Genomic DNA, 18,736 nt, shown 5'->3' with positions numbered 1-18,736 from the left:
GGATTTTATACTTTTTTTTTTAAATTTCTTTAAAGCACTTCATGTATTTCATCCATTATTTCAAGTAGGCTTGGAGGAAGCTCGCCGCATCTTCTGGTCCCCGCGTGTCCTTCTGGGCCGTCTCAAACCGATCTCTTTCCGCTCCCGGATCTGGGTAGCCTGGACGCGAGAAGGAGTGAGGGTGGGGGTCCCCTGCGACTCACGCTGTGCTGCACCCAGGAATGCGCCCCCAGGAGGCAAACCGCAGGGCTGAGACCTCGCCGGCTGCTCGCTCCGCCAGCAACATCCCAGCCCCGGACTCTGCATAGGAGGGAGGGGGCCGGAGGAGGGAAAGTGGGGCTGGGCGGAGGGTGCCTGGGAATCAGGGCTGTGCTGACGTCACTGGGCGCGCAATTCGGGCTGGAGCGCTTTAAAAAACGAGCGTGCGAGCGGAGATGCTGCTCCACACCGAGCAGGCCGCCTGCAGCAGCAACGCTCCCCGCCCCTGCAGCGGCTGCAGCCAGGGCCGCTCCGGAGGTCCGAGTGGCAGCAGCGGGCACGGTCAGGCCAGCCGGCGCTTCTCCTCGCCGCCCTGCGGGGGACGGGAACGTGGTGCCCCGTGGTGCCCCGCGCTGCAGACGCCCGCTGAGCGGCAGGAGCCCTCGGAGTCGCGTCTGGTGAGGCACAGTCCGCTGCACGCTGCCCTGCGACCACGTCCTCCTCGCCACCCCCCTGCTCGGGCACCATGGACACCTCCTCGGTCCATGCGCTCCTGTCCTTGCCTGTCCTGCTGCAGCTGGTGGCAGCGGGCGGCTCGCCGAGACCCGGAGCGCTGCTGCGGGGCTGCCCCCCGCGTTGTCAGTGCGAGCCCGACGGCAGGATGCTGCTCAGGGTGGATTGCTCCGACCTGGGGCTCTCGGAGCTGCCCTCCAACCTCAGCGTCTTCACGTCCTACCTGTAAGTGAGCTCCCCCTCTACTCCGAAATGGGGACAAGGGGGGAAGGGACACCAGTCCAAGACCGGGCTGGGGGCTTCGCGGGTCCCGCCTGCTCCGAAAAGGGCAGGCGAGTTTGCGAAGGTCATCTTGGCACGCTGTGCTTGGGCTCCAGGGAAATGCACGTGTGTCAGCTAGTGGGACAACCACATTTTCTGGGCCCGCAGGGAAAAGGTTTCAAGTGCAACTCCAGGAAAGCGCTGGTGCTCCGCAGCTCTTGCTCAGGTTCTAGGCAGATCGTAGAGCGATTTTTGCCTGCAGGGTGTAGGCATTTGCCTGCAGTGTGGGTATTTGTGCCCCTGAGCCTGAAACCCACTGTCCGGCTGCCTGCTCCCTGCCCCAGTCTCCCCTCCCCTGGTGTCCGGTGTCCCCTCAGCGCTATGCACGACGAGATGGGCTGGGAGAAGTTTTCCCAAGGGAGAACTCCAACTTGCCCAGCTCCAAAGGAACTTACTCTGCATCCCTTGCAGCGTCGCGTAATGTAACATTTTTTTCTTCCTTTCATTCTTTTATTTTTTTAATGAAGTGATTAAAATGTGGCAACCACAAACCCCGATTAGAGCTGCCGGAATGTTATCTTTACCTTTGGCTGCCCCAGCCGCACTTTGAAGTGCCGACCGCCACGGTGTAATCTTTAACCATCTCCTCCTCCCGGGAGGAAAAGGGAAGTGGGCTGAAGGCAGCGGGCCGGTAAACAGTGGCGCCGAAACCCAAGAGGGGACCTGGAGCTTTCTGTCATCCCCCGGAGAGCCCACACCCTTTCTTCCCCCAACACAAGTTCTAAAGAAAGCCCCAACCCGTGGAGACGAGGCAGCGGTTCATTTCATAATTTTGTCTCCGGAAAACCCAGACCCGGAGAGTAACAGGTGGTTGGGTGGATAAGGTGACTCAGGAGGGACCAAGGCAACTACTCCCTCCGCCGCCCCCCCCCCCCCAAGAGAACCTGGGGCTCGGTTCCTTCCGGAAGACAGACCAGGGTCGAGGCCACCGGGACGAAGGGCACTGGCGACTTCAAGGTGACACGTTTAGGTTTTAGTGTGAGCCCACCCCAAGNAAAAGGGAAGTGGGCTGAAGGCAGCGGGCCGGTAAACAGTGGCGCCGAAACCCAAGAGGGGACCTGGAGCTTTCTGTCATCCCCCGGAGAGCCCACACCCTTTCTTCCCCCAACACAAGTTCTAAAGAAAGCCCCAACCCGTGGAGACGAGGCAGCGGTTCATTTCACAATTTTGTCTCCGGAAAACCCAGACCCGGAGGGTAACAGGTGGTTGGGTGGATAAGGTGACTCAGGAGGGACCAAGGCAACTACTCCCTCCGCCGCCCCCCCCAAGAGAACCTGGGGCTCGGTTCCTTCCGGAAGACAGACCAGGGTCGAGGCCACCGGGACGAAGGGCACTGGTGACTTCAAGGTGACACGTTTAGGTTTTAGTGTGAGCCCACCCCAAGCCCACGCAATCTTACTGTCGGCTTCTCTAATGTTACCTTGGCAGGCGGAGCTGGTTGGGATGTTTGTGAACTCATTCTTTTCTCTGTTTAGTTTTTTCCGGAGGGAAGAAACATGAAAAGGCTTGCACAACGCCTTCCGCTAAATAGTGATTCTTTTTCTGGAGACAGAGGAAGAAAAAAATATTTTTTATGTGTTTAATATGCATTCAAAAAGATGGACCATCGTGCTAGCATTTTGGTATTAGTGGTTGGGAGTACCCTCTTCATCTACCATAACATTATTTTACCTGCTTCTCTTTACTTGAAAGCACTAGAAAATCATCTGTTTCCCCACCAGGTTTCCCTTCAATCACACTCACTGATGGTGGCAGTGGGGTTGTTTTAACAATGATAGAAATCTGTTTTCCTAAGTGATTAATCTCTAAGAATTCACATTTTCTCCTCCTAAACAGCTGTGCTACGGAGAGTAATGCTCATCCCCAGATCTCTCTGCTTTAACTGCTAAGCTCAGTGTTTCGAGAATCGTGTGTTCTCCTGTATAGTGAATTTCTGAGAGCAGTGCAGCAATTTCGCTTAAGAACCTAGGACTATTCTTTGCAATCACCCTAAAGAAATTAACTCCATATAAGAGAAGTGTGCGATCCTCCCCGGCCACCTATTAGAACCAAACAGTCATTTGAAAACGTGTTTAAGAATACAGAAAATAAATTTATGAATAGCGTCAGGATGCTCTTTCTCCCACATGAAAGAACAAACATTTGTTAGGCTTCTGTTACTAAAATTTGGCATGAAATGCTGCTTCAGATCATTTCCCACACACCACAAATGCATTCAACTGTATCTTCCATGTGTGCAGGAAATCTTACTGCCACTGTTCACTATCTGTCGTTATAGATAACTTGGAGTTAAAATACCATAAGGAAATTGTCATCTCATACTATTTGTTGACAGTCTGCACACTGGCCGAAGGGGAAATGTTCTCAGTTCCCTACACAGTATTAAACTCAGGGTGTCTGGAAACTTGTCACAGTGAATGTTAAATACTTGCTTCTAGTTGTTAACATTTGGGGGAGCGTAAGTGCAAAATGTAGAAACCAGTCCTGAAGTAAATAACTAAGCCGATGTTTCTCCTTATAATAAGTGACTCCACAGTTTAGTCTTCTTATCGAGTACTAAATGCCAGAATCCATGGAGTGCCCTTTTTTCATGGGCTGAGGGGTTTGAGATGTGGGGAGGGTTGTTTGTTTGTTTTTACAACCACGGGGAAATCTGTGCAGGCATTAAGGGTAGATGGTGCCCTCTTTTGGTTACACCTAGAATTATCTAACCATTTCTGCCTTCACTTGTATACTTGTACCCTAAAAGAAGAATTTTTATTTACTCATATTCAAATAAAGAAGCATGTATCTTACTGATTCTCTTATCTTAAGATATAACTTCCCTTTGTTCTTGAAAGGGAACACTGAGTTACAGCCCCATGCCACTGGGGCCCAGTCATGACTAGGCTTTGATGAGAAAGATGCTGCGTGTGAAGACTTGTGGGTGAAAGGCCAGACTACTGTCTTTTTTTGTTTGTAGTAGGTTATCAACATTTATTTGAGTCAAAATGTTATCTCCCGATCTTCCTTCCTTCCCCACAAAAGAATGAGCGTTTCATGTTCTTCAGACAGATTGATGATGGCAAGTTCCAGCTGTACGCATTTGGCAAATAGATTTTACCACAATCTGAGAGCTGGCTAGTCAGACTCCTAGGTAAAGAAAGTTTCCTAACTCTCTCCATAGAAGGCTAGAGCTATTTATGTGCAGTTTTATAGTCTTTCTTCCCCAGAAAAGCTGAGTCTTAAGCCAACATTAATATTAACTCTTTTTTCTTTCTGAACTGCATTGCCCAGCTGATCTGCAATTGGGCCACAGAACATGGTGGGAACACTGGGAAACCTCGATCTTACTGTTCTCTCTCTCTCTTCGCCTGTAGTTATAGGCTCTGATTTTACAAAGGGCTCTCATAAAGCTTACTCAGCAGAAAATAAGGAAACCGCCAAGGTCGAGACATAAGAGCAGACAATAATTGTTGACAGTGTTTAATATATCTCAATTTACCAGTAGTGATTTATCAGAAATAAAGTAGCTCTAGCATCTAATCTTATTATAGGTGAGTTATTTTAACATACCAAGTGTGAACATTGTGAAAATACGTTCAAATAAGCTCTTAAAAATAAGCTCCCCTCTGCCACTTTGATGTATTTCGCCCAGTTATTATGGCACCGGAGCTGAAAACTAAATTTTCATGAACCTCCTGATATAGTAAATACACTTTTCTTTATTGATCTAGAACAGCAGTTTTAAATGAAGGCAGTTTTTTCTTGCTGTTGCAAAAAATGACATGTATATTTTACCCACAAGCAAATTTATGTTACATGAACCAAAGGAACCAAAGAAAGATTTGTTTTTTAATTTAGCGTATGTAGTTTGGGTACTTTTCCATATGTAACTTTGGAACAAAATTGAATTTTACACATAATTAGTAAAACTGGTATAAATAAAAACCTATCAAAAACTTCACTCAGTTAAATTAAGTACAGCCCTGGCGTCATGCATGTGTTTTAAGCATTTAAAATGCAGTTCCAATATTTAAAAACATTTTTTACATCATTGAAAAATGGTTTCATATAATTCTGTTCCCCTTCAAGCAAAGACAAGCATTTTAAATAAAGGAAAATGTTTCTACTTTAGCAATAGTTACAAAAGTCTTAGCTGTTACAACAGTCTTAAAATTTTTAGCAATTCCAAAATTATAGTTTGCTGTATAACCTACTTTTAAAATTCACTTAAAATATAATAGTGCCAATGACTTTTCTGCATTTTAATCAAGTTCTTTCTTTTTCTCCAGGATTCCCAGGATTTTTTTTTACTAGTGTTTTTGTTAAGGGGCAATTATTGAAACTATTGACTAAAGTAGTCTCAGTGATTTTTTTTAAGTAGTGGCTCTGATTGAAACAATTCTTAGCATAGGTTTAAAATAAGTATTTTACTGAATATGTTCAACATACAAATGGCAGAGTTCATGTGATAAGAACAAATTTTTATGTACAATTAAACATGATGTTCAATCAGATCTTCAATCTTTTACCTTCTTACTCATTTTCTTCAAAGTAAAGGACTTCTGATAAGCAACAAAATGTAACAATCACAAATGAGTTAGAAGATTGGAATCAAAAATAAACTTTGTAGTGAAACAAATCTATTTTTTGATAATGAAACCATTCACACTTGGGTATATTTAAAGAAGTTCAGAAACACAGAACTGGTCTATAATTTGTCATAGATGTTATTAATCGGCACTATTTGATTGTTTTTCATTTCTAAAATATATAACTGTCAAAAGCATGGGAATGATAACCAAGTAATTAACCCAATAAAGCTATCATTTCAAATTAAAGACATGCAGAATATTTATGGTTTTATAACTGATACTTAATATCTACCTACCATGGTAAAGCACTTTTATATTTCTTCTATTAAATTCATACATTTATGTCATTTTAGCGCTATGCTTAATTATGGTTCAAATTAATCCAAGTCACATGCCATAAGACAGAAATGAAAGACAGCAGTGAGCTCTCTATGAGCAATTTTGCAAAGTAATTTTTTGGTGCTGTTTGGTTATTTATATAAATTTAGAACAATGCTAAATGGAACTTTTACTTGCAAACACTGCACAAGCGAATATTTCTGGTAAACCGAATACTTCATGAGGATGCCAACTTCCTTCTTTGAGATCCAACCACCTCATCCTGTTGTAGTGCTTTTCTTCATGGAATCGCCTAGTAGAGAGATGCATCAGACTGGCATTGGGGCCACAACTAACATCCTGCATACCAAAGAACACAAGCCGATTATCTAGTTTTGTTGCCCATTTTGTGGAATCTTAGTAAAGTTTGATTTGTTACGTCTGCCCATGAATTCAAACCCACGAGAACTCTTATTCCCAGATCTGTCAGGTTCAATGCACATGATTTTTCGGTCATTATAGATACCAACCCCATGCTCAATTTCACCTGTGAAATTCACTGTCTACAGGAAAGGAGACACTTCACAGGCTATAAGGTAAAATTTGAGATAATTTAAAATTGATTTTGTTCTTCATAGGTTACGTGGCAGGAAGCAGGCCCATTCTTGAAATCCCTGGCATTTCCTCCTGCCCCTTCCAGTTAATATTTTTTGTTCCATTGACTGAGCCTGATGGATAGGCCTTATTTGAAACTGGTAGGTGGGATGTTAGTCATTTGGTTTCAGATTATCTAGTGATAATGCTAAAAGACTTTTAACAAGGTGATGGCGTTAGTACGGGAAGAGTTTAAAAGATGCTTCAGAAGCAGGAGTCCTTCCTCATACCCTCATCTAACACCGCTATTCTCAGTGCTTAAATCTGGGATTGGAGAAGCTGAAATTTACTTTGAGAGTATGCAAAGGAACCAATCCATGTCCATGAAACCATCTTTCTTAAAGTCAGATGGGATAATACTCCAGGTGTGGTGATGGGTTCTCTTGCCTTCAGGGTTTATCTTCCTCACTAGACTGTGAGCTCTTTCATGGTAGGAAAAATCTTCACTTTCCATCCTAGAGCCCGTAGGAGTGTCTGACGGTTAAGAGACATTTCATAAATATTTGTAATGCCAAATTGAATAGAATTGGCTGAACTGGCTGTTGAAATCCCAGTGGCTAAAAAAGGTCAGAGAAAGATAAAGAACTACCTATCTGCAAAGTAACTGAACAACACGGACTACTGGTGTCCCCCAATTACGGTCTGGTCCCATTTGAAATACAGTTAAATTGTGTTCGGCTGAAGTGATGCAATAAGTTGTTTATTTTAACAAACACACCAGAATCTGAACATCTAAATTCTTTTGTTTTTCTAATAACAATAACAATAATAATAACAACAGCTGATGTTTATGCTGTTCTTCCTGAGTTCCAGACATGACACAATCATATGGCCTCCGACAACCTCAGAGCACAGGTACTCTCTTCATTCCTGACTCAGGAGCCTGTGAGCTAATTCCAAGGATATTTCTATTGCTCAAAATATTTTTAGACTTCTTTGAAGTTATCTTCAGGACAAGTTTACCAGAAACACAAGAAAACCAGCCTTCTAATTTATGGTTATGCCTCAAAGTAAATGTGATTGGTGCTGAAATATTTCAGCACATTTTTCTTTTCAGGAACACAATTTATGAAGCTCTGAGAAGTGTGGTTTTTAAATTTTCAATAAAAGGAGAATTATAGGCCAAGTTTTAAGTTTAGTAAATACCTTTTCACGTTTTCTTGTCTCCAAGTCAAAGATAAATTGTGGTAGCTCCCTGGGTATTACAAAGAGCAATTGATTGACTGATAACTTCCAAGTCAAGAATAAAACAGTTTGTTTTCTATGACCAGATCTTTGTGTCAAGGAAAATAGTTGCATTCTTTGGAATTATTTCTCCTTTCAGAGAGACATAAACATTCTTAAGAGGCCAATGTTATTTGGGCTCTATTCACTTTTTATAACTGATGAGATTAAATGAATTGATGTTGTGAAGATCGTCTCCATACTGTCATATGTTTGATTGGAAATGGAGAATTATTTCAAAGTTTATGTACATATAATATATTTTGCATATTATGTATGTATATGCTATATGCTAACCTTATATGCATACCTTTTCAAAGCCTACACTAAGAAGAAAACATGAATTCATGTAGTATATATGTATTGCAGTTTAACAATTATGACACTAACATAGATTTCTTTGTAATTTATTAAATAGAAATCTAGATATGTCAGAGAAATACCTTTCCTTAACTACTCATTTAATTTTTTCAGCCCTGTACTTCATTTGTTGCTGTAAACGTAACATGTGCTAAACATTCTTTCTATTACAAAGTTACCATGAAATACAAATAGGTGGTGGGTTAATTATAAGTTGTAGTCATTATAAATAGCCCTGCATCAAGTAAGTACTGATGTTTAGAAAATTTAGGAAACATTGAAATATAATCTCTAAAATTTCTTACAACAGTGCTCTCAAATCTTGTTTTCTATTAACTTATCATTAGTAATTTAAAATTACTCAGCACTCCCTCATTTTCAAGTGTCTCATTTTTAGTGTATGCACATTATTTTCAGATTCCTTTTATCCCCCTGGCCCTCAGAAGGAGTTTTGTTCTGTTTTCTAACACGGACTGTGGTGGCTGAGGGGGAAGGGAGCGATCCCAGGCACACACCAAGCACACACCAAGCACACACCAACACCTCAGTAAGAAATAGTTTCTTCTGCGCCCCTTGCTCGGTGGAAATGACACATAACATTGACGTGGCTTGACAGTGGCAAGCCATCACTTTTGAGGGGAGAGACTGAGCTGGCTGTGTGAAGGCAGCTTCAGTTCGGTTCAGAAGCTGAAATGCAGAAGACAATTGTCCTGGCAAAGGGAGCCCAACTCCAGCTGAGAACGCGTGCACTGAGCTGACCTTCCTCCACAGCCTGCCAGCCGAGATTAAGGTTTCCTCAAGTGGTCCCTTGTTAGCCCCACCGTTTCCCCAGCGTTGCTCATCTTTCACAACTGGAAGCCAAATGTTTTAAACTCTTACCCAGTCTTGCAGCCAAATTCCTTTATTTCCTCCTTCCACCTCCTTTTCTCCCTCCCTCCTTCACTGCTTCACACACACACACACACACACACACTGTGCTGGCTAACCTATATATACATACCTTCCTTCCCAAAGTCTACACTAGAAAAGAACCTAAGGATTATTATGTTTTACTAAAAAAAACTAGTAAATATTTTTGTGCTTCCCTTTTTGTTGAAATCTTGATTAAGTAGAACAGGAACCTCTACAAAAGATATCTATTTGCAAAAACAACCTGCCTTTGGTCAGAAAGCCACAAAAGTGTAGTTCTCAAGAAAGTAGAAAACCACACATGATCTCAAGTGGAAAAAATATAAAGAATTTGCTGGATTTTTAACCTTTAGCACATAACAAAGATATTATTTTAAACTCGATTGGTTAATGTGGGCTGCGTTAGAACTTTCATTGTGTTGTGTTTGGGTTTCCCCAGTGTTATTTTAATGAGTTTGTTAGTTCAACACACAAAACACCACATGGCACATGAAGATCTTAGGCTATAAATTTTCTTGGGAGGCACTTACTTGAAAGAATTCTGTTACATAATCGATTGGTCTTTAAATTTACCAGCACAAAATAGGCTTTTGCTTTTTATGTGCATATACAGTAAGAATAATTTGATTATAAAGAAAGAAAAATTCCCATGGAAGAATTACATTCCCTAATCATCATCTATTTAGTATATGTATTGAGACTTTTTCAATAAGCATCTATTTCGTAATGAATCTACAGAGTGAGTTTGGAGTCTTCTAGTAAAGACTGAGATAAGACGTCTTCCTCTTTCTTCTCCCTTCACCCTTCCCATTCCAATGGGACCCTTCCCAGACCTGCCTGCATTTGGCAATAGGTCTGTTGTGTATCGTCACAGTGTGAACTGCCCAACAAATTACAGCCTAGCCAAAAAAATTAAAAATGGCACGAGTGGTGATAAGACTAACTGGGGGAAACTGCTACCCGGGGAACGGGACAGGCAGCCCTGAGAGACTGAGGCCTCCACTGGGCACCCTGACCCCAGATGGTTCACTTCTCCAGTGTCTCTCTGAATCCTTTTCCATCCCTCCCTTCTAGACAGCATCAGAGGAGGGCTAGAAGGATGCATTTTTCTTATCTCAAGACACGTTCTCCCCAAGGCTTCAAACTACAAGATGAAGGAAAGTTAGAAAGAATAATGTTTGGAATTAAAGTATCCACTCTCAGCGCACCAAAATCAGGGTCTTTGATTTTTAACTTGGGGAAGCCACATCACTATATCCTTGTGGTGGAAGACTAACTTACCACAGCCCCATTCTCTGGGGCCCAGGGCAACAGAGTACAGGAGGAAGTTCAAGATCTTTTTTTATTGAGTCTTCAAGCTCGGGTAGCACAAGGAAATCCTAGTTAAACCAGATTCTCCCAGGGTGCAAGCATACCTCATTGGAAGAGCTGAAAAATTTTAGCAACATGATTAACTGACAGCAAATATCCACCTTCCACCTTACAGCTGCTGGCGTTCCAGCTTAAATTCCACTTCCCCAAGCTCTTATAATCATGAGAAGTGTTGGGTGGATATTGACTGATCCCAAACAACTATTATGTAGGAATGTGAAGCTCCCTTTGCCTTAGCTGTAAAAACTCCACAGAGTGTAGTTAGTTAATTTGTGTATTGGGAAGGGAAAGCTAATTTGGGTAGATTTACATTAATTATAATAAAACCAATTCAGAGCTTGAGCTAATACCTAACTACATTTAGAGTAAGTTCTACCATAAAGAACTCAAAGGATAATCTTTTACCCACAAATTACCAGAATGACTAAGCTGTATACCTAAGGTCACATTACACAGTGCAAGACTGAAATTTAATCATGAGTGCTAGAGCGTTGCCCTATTTGCCCAAATAAATGGAATGAAAATCACACAGGTGTATTGCAGAGGTTTTGGATGATTCCAACGCAGTGTCTACCCATGCACAGGACTTAGAATAGGGAAGACTTTGGAAATCACCTAATCCAACACCTTATTTCATAGATACGAAAGTTGTCCTCATGGGAGGCATATGACATTCTCAAAATCACATAGCTGGCAAAAATGGGATTGGAACCCAACCCAGAAACCCTCATCTAGTGCTCCCTCCTGTCAACTTTATGTTCCAATGCCAGATACTCAAATGAATTCTAAAACTCTGTTACTTTTTTAGATGTTTCCAAATTTTTTATTTTGTGACCTCAATTTATGAGACCTCAATTTAGTCCTCATAAATGTCTCTAGTGACTGTTCCCATTCTCCTCTAGCACTGAAATTACGTTAGTCCAGGCTCTCCTTACTCTTCTCCTGGATAACAGTGACAGTCTCCTGTCTCGGTTTGCATAGAACTGGCCCCCACCAACAGGACACACACTCCTGGCCACTCACTAGTTTGTCCAAAATGCAGCTCTGCTCATGTCTCTCCTATAGTCAGCCCCTCAGCAGTTTCCTATGGCTTCCATCATACAACTGAACTCCTCGGTTTAACGCACTATGCCAGCTCCTCTTGCTTCTCCCCCAGCTGCAAACTCTGCTGCTGGGTCCCCCTCCCCCGCCCCCCATGCACTCCTCTCTCCAGACATGTCAAACTACCTCCTGCAGTTTCCATGTTTCATGCCTCCTGGTATTCACACGTGGCAGGTCTGCTTGAAATGCTCTTATTCTTTCTCATTTTGCTGAGTTCTATGAGTCTTTCTACACTCAATTCAAACATCACAGGACCCTTGCTGTGACCCACCATTTTAGGAAACCATCTCTGATGCTTCCACGCCATGCTGACCCCGCTGGTCACAGTATTCACCACCCTTGATCGCCGCACTTCTCTGTTTCTACTACTGAACTATCTATCCCTTAAAGTATCAGTTTTCTTAAACCAAAGAAGGGGGCTCCCTTGGATTTGGATCAGAGAGCACAGAAGCCCTGTGTGTTAACCATGTTTTTCATTTCTTTGTATTTTATGATGCTTTTCTCTCTTGGGGCCTTGCTGACCTAAGAGAGGCTGCCACTCCCGGGGCTAGCTGGTTCCTAGAAGTAGCATGACTCCTCTGCAGCACCCCCTATACATGCAGCACCCCCTATATATGCAGCACCCCCTGCAAACCAACCCACCCCCCCAGCCCCCTTCTTTGTCAGGCTCTTACACTCTAGGTCAATATTCCCTGCCCTCATCTCCCCAGGGCCAGGTACCAGAAAACTGGAAACAGCCCCTATGCCCCACAGCCTGCTGAAATGATTCAACCTAGCAGAGGCAAAGCCTGCTTATCCTGTCCATTTCTTCCCACGGAGACCATAGTAAAGGCTCTCACCCTTGCTTTTCTCCTACTCCGGCCTCTGGGCAGACCCAGGCGCTTCCCCATGGGGCCCTGCAAACCAATGCGCCCCCTACTCTTGGGAACTGTGAGCAACCGTCTTTTCAACATCAGTGACTCCTGGCCTATCAGCCACGCCATACCTGAGTAATATTGAAGCCTGCACCAGGAAACACTCTGTGCCCACACGTGCCTGTGCCAGGGCAGCTTCAAAAGGGGATGTGGCCAAGGCACCTAGGAGAGACACTGGGCACCGTTTCCTCCCTCTGGGAGGCACTCCTATGTTTCCCTGAACTCTACGTAAGATGTGTACTTTGTCCACACCTAAGATATAAGGAACCATTTTTCTGGCCACAGATGTGTGTGTAACAGAGTAGATGAGCTGATATGATCTCTGGTGTAACCTGGCAATGTGGTGATAGAGAGGTCCTCTAAAGCTGACAGTTTGTAAACTCCCATGGCAGAAAATACACTCAAATAGTGCTTTTAACACTTTCACCCCCCATTTCTCATTTGATCTCCATAACAAGCAGTAAAATAATTCTTAACTATCTCCACTTTGGGGATGAGAACATTTCTTGACAAAAAAAAAACAGCGCTATCTTGAATGACCTTGGGAAGTGCTCTGTGCCTTGGATTGCTTGTCTGTGAAATGGCAATAGTGATGACATCTGCCTCACTGGGTTGTCGTGAGGACTGGCAGGATAATGCACCTAACGCACTTCACACAGGACCTCTTACGTGGAGCATGCATTAACTGTGAGGTGCTGCTGTGTTTTGGGGGGATAATGCTGCAGTTGTGCTAACGCTAATCCCACACTTCAGATACATGGTGTTGGCTCTTATTGGTATTTCCCAAAATATTTAAAGTAATTTCCCTGAAATTTTATAAGTGTAAACATAATTTTCATTACGCAAGACTTTTTAATGTTAAAAACAAGTTAGAGAACAGCAGAGAGGTGCCTAGTTGGTAAAAGAATAGGGGAAGCAAGGAGAGGCAGCTTCAAACGAATAAGGGCATCACTCAGCATCTGTTTAGGTAAAAACATTCTATCTTTCATCTGTGATCCTTGGTATCAAATAGATGGAAGATTCTGTAGCTGAATGAAGTTTTAGATTTCATCTGGGTGCATAACACTGTGTAGACACCACACAAATCTCCAGGGTGACTGGCTACTGAGTGAACGCTTTGTCACGGACTGTGGGCTGGTGGCCCAGTGTGAGGCATTCCTGAGATGTGATTTAACTGAAATGGCCCACAATTTGTGGTCCTCTTGTTTTTGTTATCTCATTTAAATTGTTTTTGTTATCTCATTTTTCATCTCACCCAACTCCACAATTTTTCCTGAGTACGTAGGAAAAATTCAGTTTAGTAACTTCTTGGCCCCCTGGAAGCTCCAAACTGAGCAGCTGACTTGCTCCACACAGCAGCGGGCGGGAAGTGATGGATTTAAGGGACTGAGAAATGACTGGCACTCCGACCTCTCTTGAGAGCCAAAGACACACTCAGGAAAAAACAAGTTTTTAATGAAAAAAAAAATGCATTTGGGTATTTCTTTATATTAACTAAAAAAATAATTCTACTCTAAGGAAAAAAACTGACTTGAAGAATAGGCTTATGTCTCTCTGAAAATACATTCAAAAGAGTTGCATTTTCCTGAGGAATTTCTTTGGAGCTGTTTTTGATAAAGAAGCAGTTGATTCAGCACAGTCACTGGAAGAATTTTTGCCGTCAGTGATGACAACAACGCCAAAATTGCTTCCTGGAGAATAATAGGTACCAGTGACTAAAATCTGTGAGGGGAGGGGATTCCAAGCTATATAGGGAAGTCAACATATTACTTGCACTTGTATTTGAGCAGGGGGCCTCTGGAATTAGGCCCAGTGATCCCCAGCAGAGAGGGGAGAGTGGTCTTTGGACTGGGCAGTCTTTTAATCCTGCCAGACAAGCCCCATGTCCCCCTCTCCACGGATCCTCCACACCCCATCCGCAGCAGAGGCCAGCTGCACTGCCCGTCACTGATGAAAGCAAGGGAGCAGGTCTGTAAAGGACAGGGGAAGTCTCCCCTATAGCAATACTTTTGTGTCTTACTACAGAAATACATGTGAAAATATGATTCTGGAACTCTCAAGCGCCTACTGAATTACTAAAGTAGGAAGCTGATTTATTTTACAGCCCTAACGTAAGAACTGAAGAAATTTCCGGGAGACCTGTATTCTGTGTTATCCAGCTGCACAGATTGGAGAAGTGGGATCTATCAGCCCAGCTTTATTAAGCAGTGTGAATAATCACTAAACCGAGAAAGACCAGAAGACAGCAAAAGTTGAGTGAGTTCAAGAGAAGGGTCAGAAGGTCCTCTCTCAGGCAAAGCAAATTCTCCAGGTAGGAGGGGCCTAAGAGGACAGTGACAGCCCAGAGGAGATGGTGGCGAATAAGAAAAGGATCAGGAAATGTCCAGAGGAACTCAAAGGGGAGGTGAATCTCAGGACAGAGTGAGCCAAGAGGACAGGCTCCCAACCTGACATAGCCCCTGGCTACTACCATCTCTGCTTATTGGGTTGGCTCATCCGGAGGGCAGAGTTCATTCCTCTGGAAGGTCTACTAACACGCAGGCACACACATGTGCACAGGCACATTTCTGCATTTACACGTGGAAGAAAAGGAAACTCATTTTGGAAGCAACCTCAAAATCTCACAATACAGCCCGAGCCAGGTAGTTCAGCTGGTTAGAGCGTCGCCCCAATATGTCAGTGTTGCCGGTCCAGTCTCCAATCAGGACACATACAGGAATGAATGCATCAATAAGTGGAACAAGTTGATGTTTCTTTTTCTCTCTCTATCAATAAACAAGAAAAAAAATTTAAATCTTAAAATATATATATTTACCTACACTAACCACAGGATGATAAGGCAACTCTTAGGAACTGGAGATAACACTATGGTGCAGGGAAACCAAACGAAACCAAAACACTAAGAGGAGAGTTGTGCTTAGAAGTGTGGATTCATGGTTTTCAAATTTGTCTGCACATCATCTCCAGCTGGAGCCTAATGTTAACCATCTCGAGACCCCGACCACACACCAAACCAATGGAATCAGAATCTCCAGTCAAAGAAAGTAGGCATCTGATTTTTTTTACTCCTCAAGGCAAATTCAATGTGCAGTCAAGTTTTGAGAACCTCTGAGCTAGCTCTAGCTACCCCACCAACCAGCCATAGAATTCCTGGCAAAACACAGAAACTCTCTGCCTCAGTTTCTGCACCTGCAAAATTAGAGGTGAGCACAAGCTCTGAGGTCCCTCCTAGTTCTACCGTTTTATGACTTATCAGCTTGACGTCTGCGTGTATTGTAACAGGGCAGGTGTAGCCAAAAAAAGGCAGTTTCTACACACTCATACCATTTTGTGCAGCCAATTTGAGCGCACTGTTTACTCTCCTGCAGTGAGCATTCCTTAAAACGACTCTGTTTGTTTAACAGTTCAGAGGGCCTCTGCAGGTAGCCTCAGGATCCCATTCATTTCATTAACATTAAATCAACAAGCAGACCTTCTTTCTGCCTCTCTCGAGCAGGATTAATGGATTTTGGCATGATTTGTGCATCTAGCAGCAAAACCTCGTGCTGAGAAAGCTAGCAGGCTTGACTAATTCCCAGCAGTGCTAACTTCATAAACTTACTTTAAGCTTTCAACTTTGACTGAAGATTAAAGGTAATGACTTCACGCTGCTATGTTTGAATGCATGATACTCAAGATGTATAAAAAAGTATACAAAAATGACACACTATTTGATAATTAACATTATGTATACATGTTTGTGGGTATGTATATATGTGATTTTACACGTATAAAAATATTCAATTCTCTGTATCTAAGGATGGATCTAAAACACTGAGAGATTTGTGTAATAAAAAATCATTACACTACACAGAGTATTGGCAGCTGCACGTGTAAAGTGTAAGCGTGAGAACCTAGGTTGGAATAGCGTGCGTATGGCAGTAGAAGGCCCAGCTTTGCGTGAGGGTATAACACTGCAGACTGTTGGATATGACTAATTTCCTAAGAAGCAAAATGATTCTCCTCTATGAGACCGGTTATCACCTACAAAGCATCCTTCCCGGGACTATGCTTGTACTTTCTTCTTCCTGACAGTCTTAAATTCCAAATTCAGAGAGGTCCGCTCGAAGGAGAGAAAGAAAAGGGAAAAATACAATATTTCCAGCCCATCTGACAAGACTACATAAAAGCTTTTGATCAAAGGGTCTTAAGTACACTTTACTGGTGTGACAAACAACATTTTTATCCCTTTATTAGATTTATTTTTCTTCTGAAAACTGCAATGACCAGGGTATGGTTTGTGAAAGAAAGCTGGCAGGGTTGTGTTCTTTGATTCCTAATTAACACCTTCAGTCTCAAAAGAGAACCAACAGAAATACCATAAAATGTTGCAGCTGCATTGTGATTCCGCTTGGTTGGTTTGTTAAAAGTCGGCTGGGCATTGGCAGCTGCAATAAAGGGAGCGCTCAATGGGTGTTTTGTATTGTGCCCACTGAAGTGAAAGAAGGCAACCATTTTATTTTTCAAATGGGCAGCTGCAGAAGGAAGTTTAAATGGAGCTAAATACAAGATCTACTGTTAATTTATAGTAAATATATAAAGAAAATAGAACCCAACTCTTAAGTTTTTACAGTCACATTACTGAAATTTTAGCAAGAAATTACAAAGGACAATCATTTTGGAGTTTTTTAGCAACTGACTGGGGGAATTGGGCAGCAAGGAATGGCATGCATTATTAAAATCAAAATTAGCCTTTTTGAAAGAGCCAAGGACGCCAAAGCTTTAGAAATTGGCATTTCCACTTTGAAAGGTAAAAGTATATCTTTCCTGTCTTCGGGAACGGGATGCTCTCCTCCCACTTTATTGAAACCTTAAAATTTGCTCAGATTGGAATTGAGTGAGATTCCATACACCCCTACCTCACTGTTTTTTAAAGAGCACGGAGTTGAATTTTGCCTCGGGCAGGGGAATAAAGGAGGCATTTAACTCTGGTCAGATAAATCTCACTCACATTCAAAAATGCAATTAAGGAAATATGTAAATCTAGATGTTTCATCAAATGCTAGCGAAGGGGTTACTAGTTCTTTTCTAACACAATGACTGAACTAAAGAACTTCAGTGTCTGTGTAAGAACCATTGTCCGAGCCACAGTCCCTGTTGGAAACAGAGTCCGGCCCGGCCGTGGGAAATACCTACGTATTTGACACAGGCCCTATTTCTGAGAGAAAGGGAATGGAAAAGAAAGTATGGCGATTTTACTGTTGCATTCTAATCAGCTATGATCTGCCTAATTTGCTTTGATCAGGAAGATAAACTAATTTTTCTATGGGCTGGATAAAAGTAATTAGCAAGCCAAAGCTTTCATGTCATTTCAAAAGAGCTAAAGTAAAGAGGATCAGAAATTGTAATGGTGGGAGTTAAATACGTCTTTTCGGCTCATCTGAGACCATTGTTAGTTCAGAACAGGATACTGACACAGAAGAGGAACTCTGGTTAAAGATAGTTTCATGGGCTGCATAACCATTGTAAATTCTGGGACCCGCGATGCTATGAAACTAAACAGAATCACCAGAGAGTGCTTCATAATTGGTGTCTGTCATGCAGCCCTGTTCTTTTGTGGGGACACCCTTACCTTCACGTGAAGAGGTATGACTATTGCCTGGTTTTAGAGCATTGTGGGGTTTTCCAGAAGTCCTGCATTTCAGTTGTTATATTCCAGTTCTTGGGGTAGTTGGATCCATGTACTTGAACCCTCAGCCACTGCTCCCCTAGAGCACACAGACACACCAGCTTGGGATTCTACAGTCCTGGATATACTAGAGCAGGATCTGAGATCAAACCGAAAAAGCTAATCAGGAACCTGACTCCGAAGATGCTTAAATTTCACAGCCTGGTTCACTGGGTTTTGTGCCAGTTACCAACTTCAATAATGCCGCGTCCTCCTGTCTGGTTTTTTTTTTCTAAACACCCAAACACATGTAGTTATTAGATGAGAAGGAAAGATTTTGGATTATGGGATTTTGTTTCTTAAAAAAAAAAATCTATTCAGCGCTAACTTTTTTCTTGTTGATGTGACCTTTGCGTTACTTCCTTTTCCAAGCTGTTGTACTAGATGCGGTATCTGTAACCCCACCGTAAACTTAATTGCTTTTTTGGCTACTAATCTCCTTTGCTGGGATCTTAGATACCAAAGTGTGCATTTCATGTCAAACTCAATGTGTCTTTAAAATAAGTGGATCTTTTAAAAAAGGATCTCTCTGTGAGGCTGGAGTTCGCCGAGGTTCAAGGTTATATGGA

At 42.7% G+C, this 18,736-nt stretch overlaps 1 protein-coding gene across 2 annotated transcripts in view; it reads left to right on the top strand.

Moving 5' to 3' along the window:
• The first annotated feature begins 460 nt into the window (after positions 1-460).
• The window catches only part of LGR5 (leucine rich repeat containing G protein-coupled receptor 5), a 151,822-nt gene continuing 133,546 nt past the window's right edge, over positions 461-18,736 (top strand). For both annotated transcript variants that reach the window (XM_037049446.1, XM_037049445.1), the window contains exon 1: positions 461-936. In XM_037049446.1, coding sequence (XP_036905341.1) covers positions 725-936 — 212 coding nt within the window. In that variant the 5' untranslated portion in view covers positions 461-724. The remainder of the gene's footprint in view (positions 937-18,736) is intronic.

Source organism: Sturnira hondurensis, unplaced genomic scaffold (genome assembly GCF_014824575.4).
Source record: "Sturnira hondurensis isolate 20B ecotype Veracruz unplaced genomic scaffold, ASM1482457v3 Scaffold0006496, whole genome shotgun sequence".
NCBI lineage: Eukaryota > Metazoa > Chordata > Mammalia > Chiroptera > Phyllostomidae > Sturnira > Sturnira hondurensis.
This window is presented reverse-complemented; position numbering and strand designations above follow the sequence as displayed.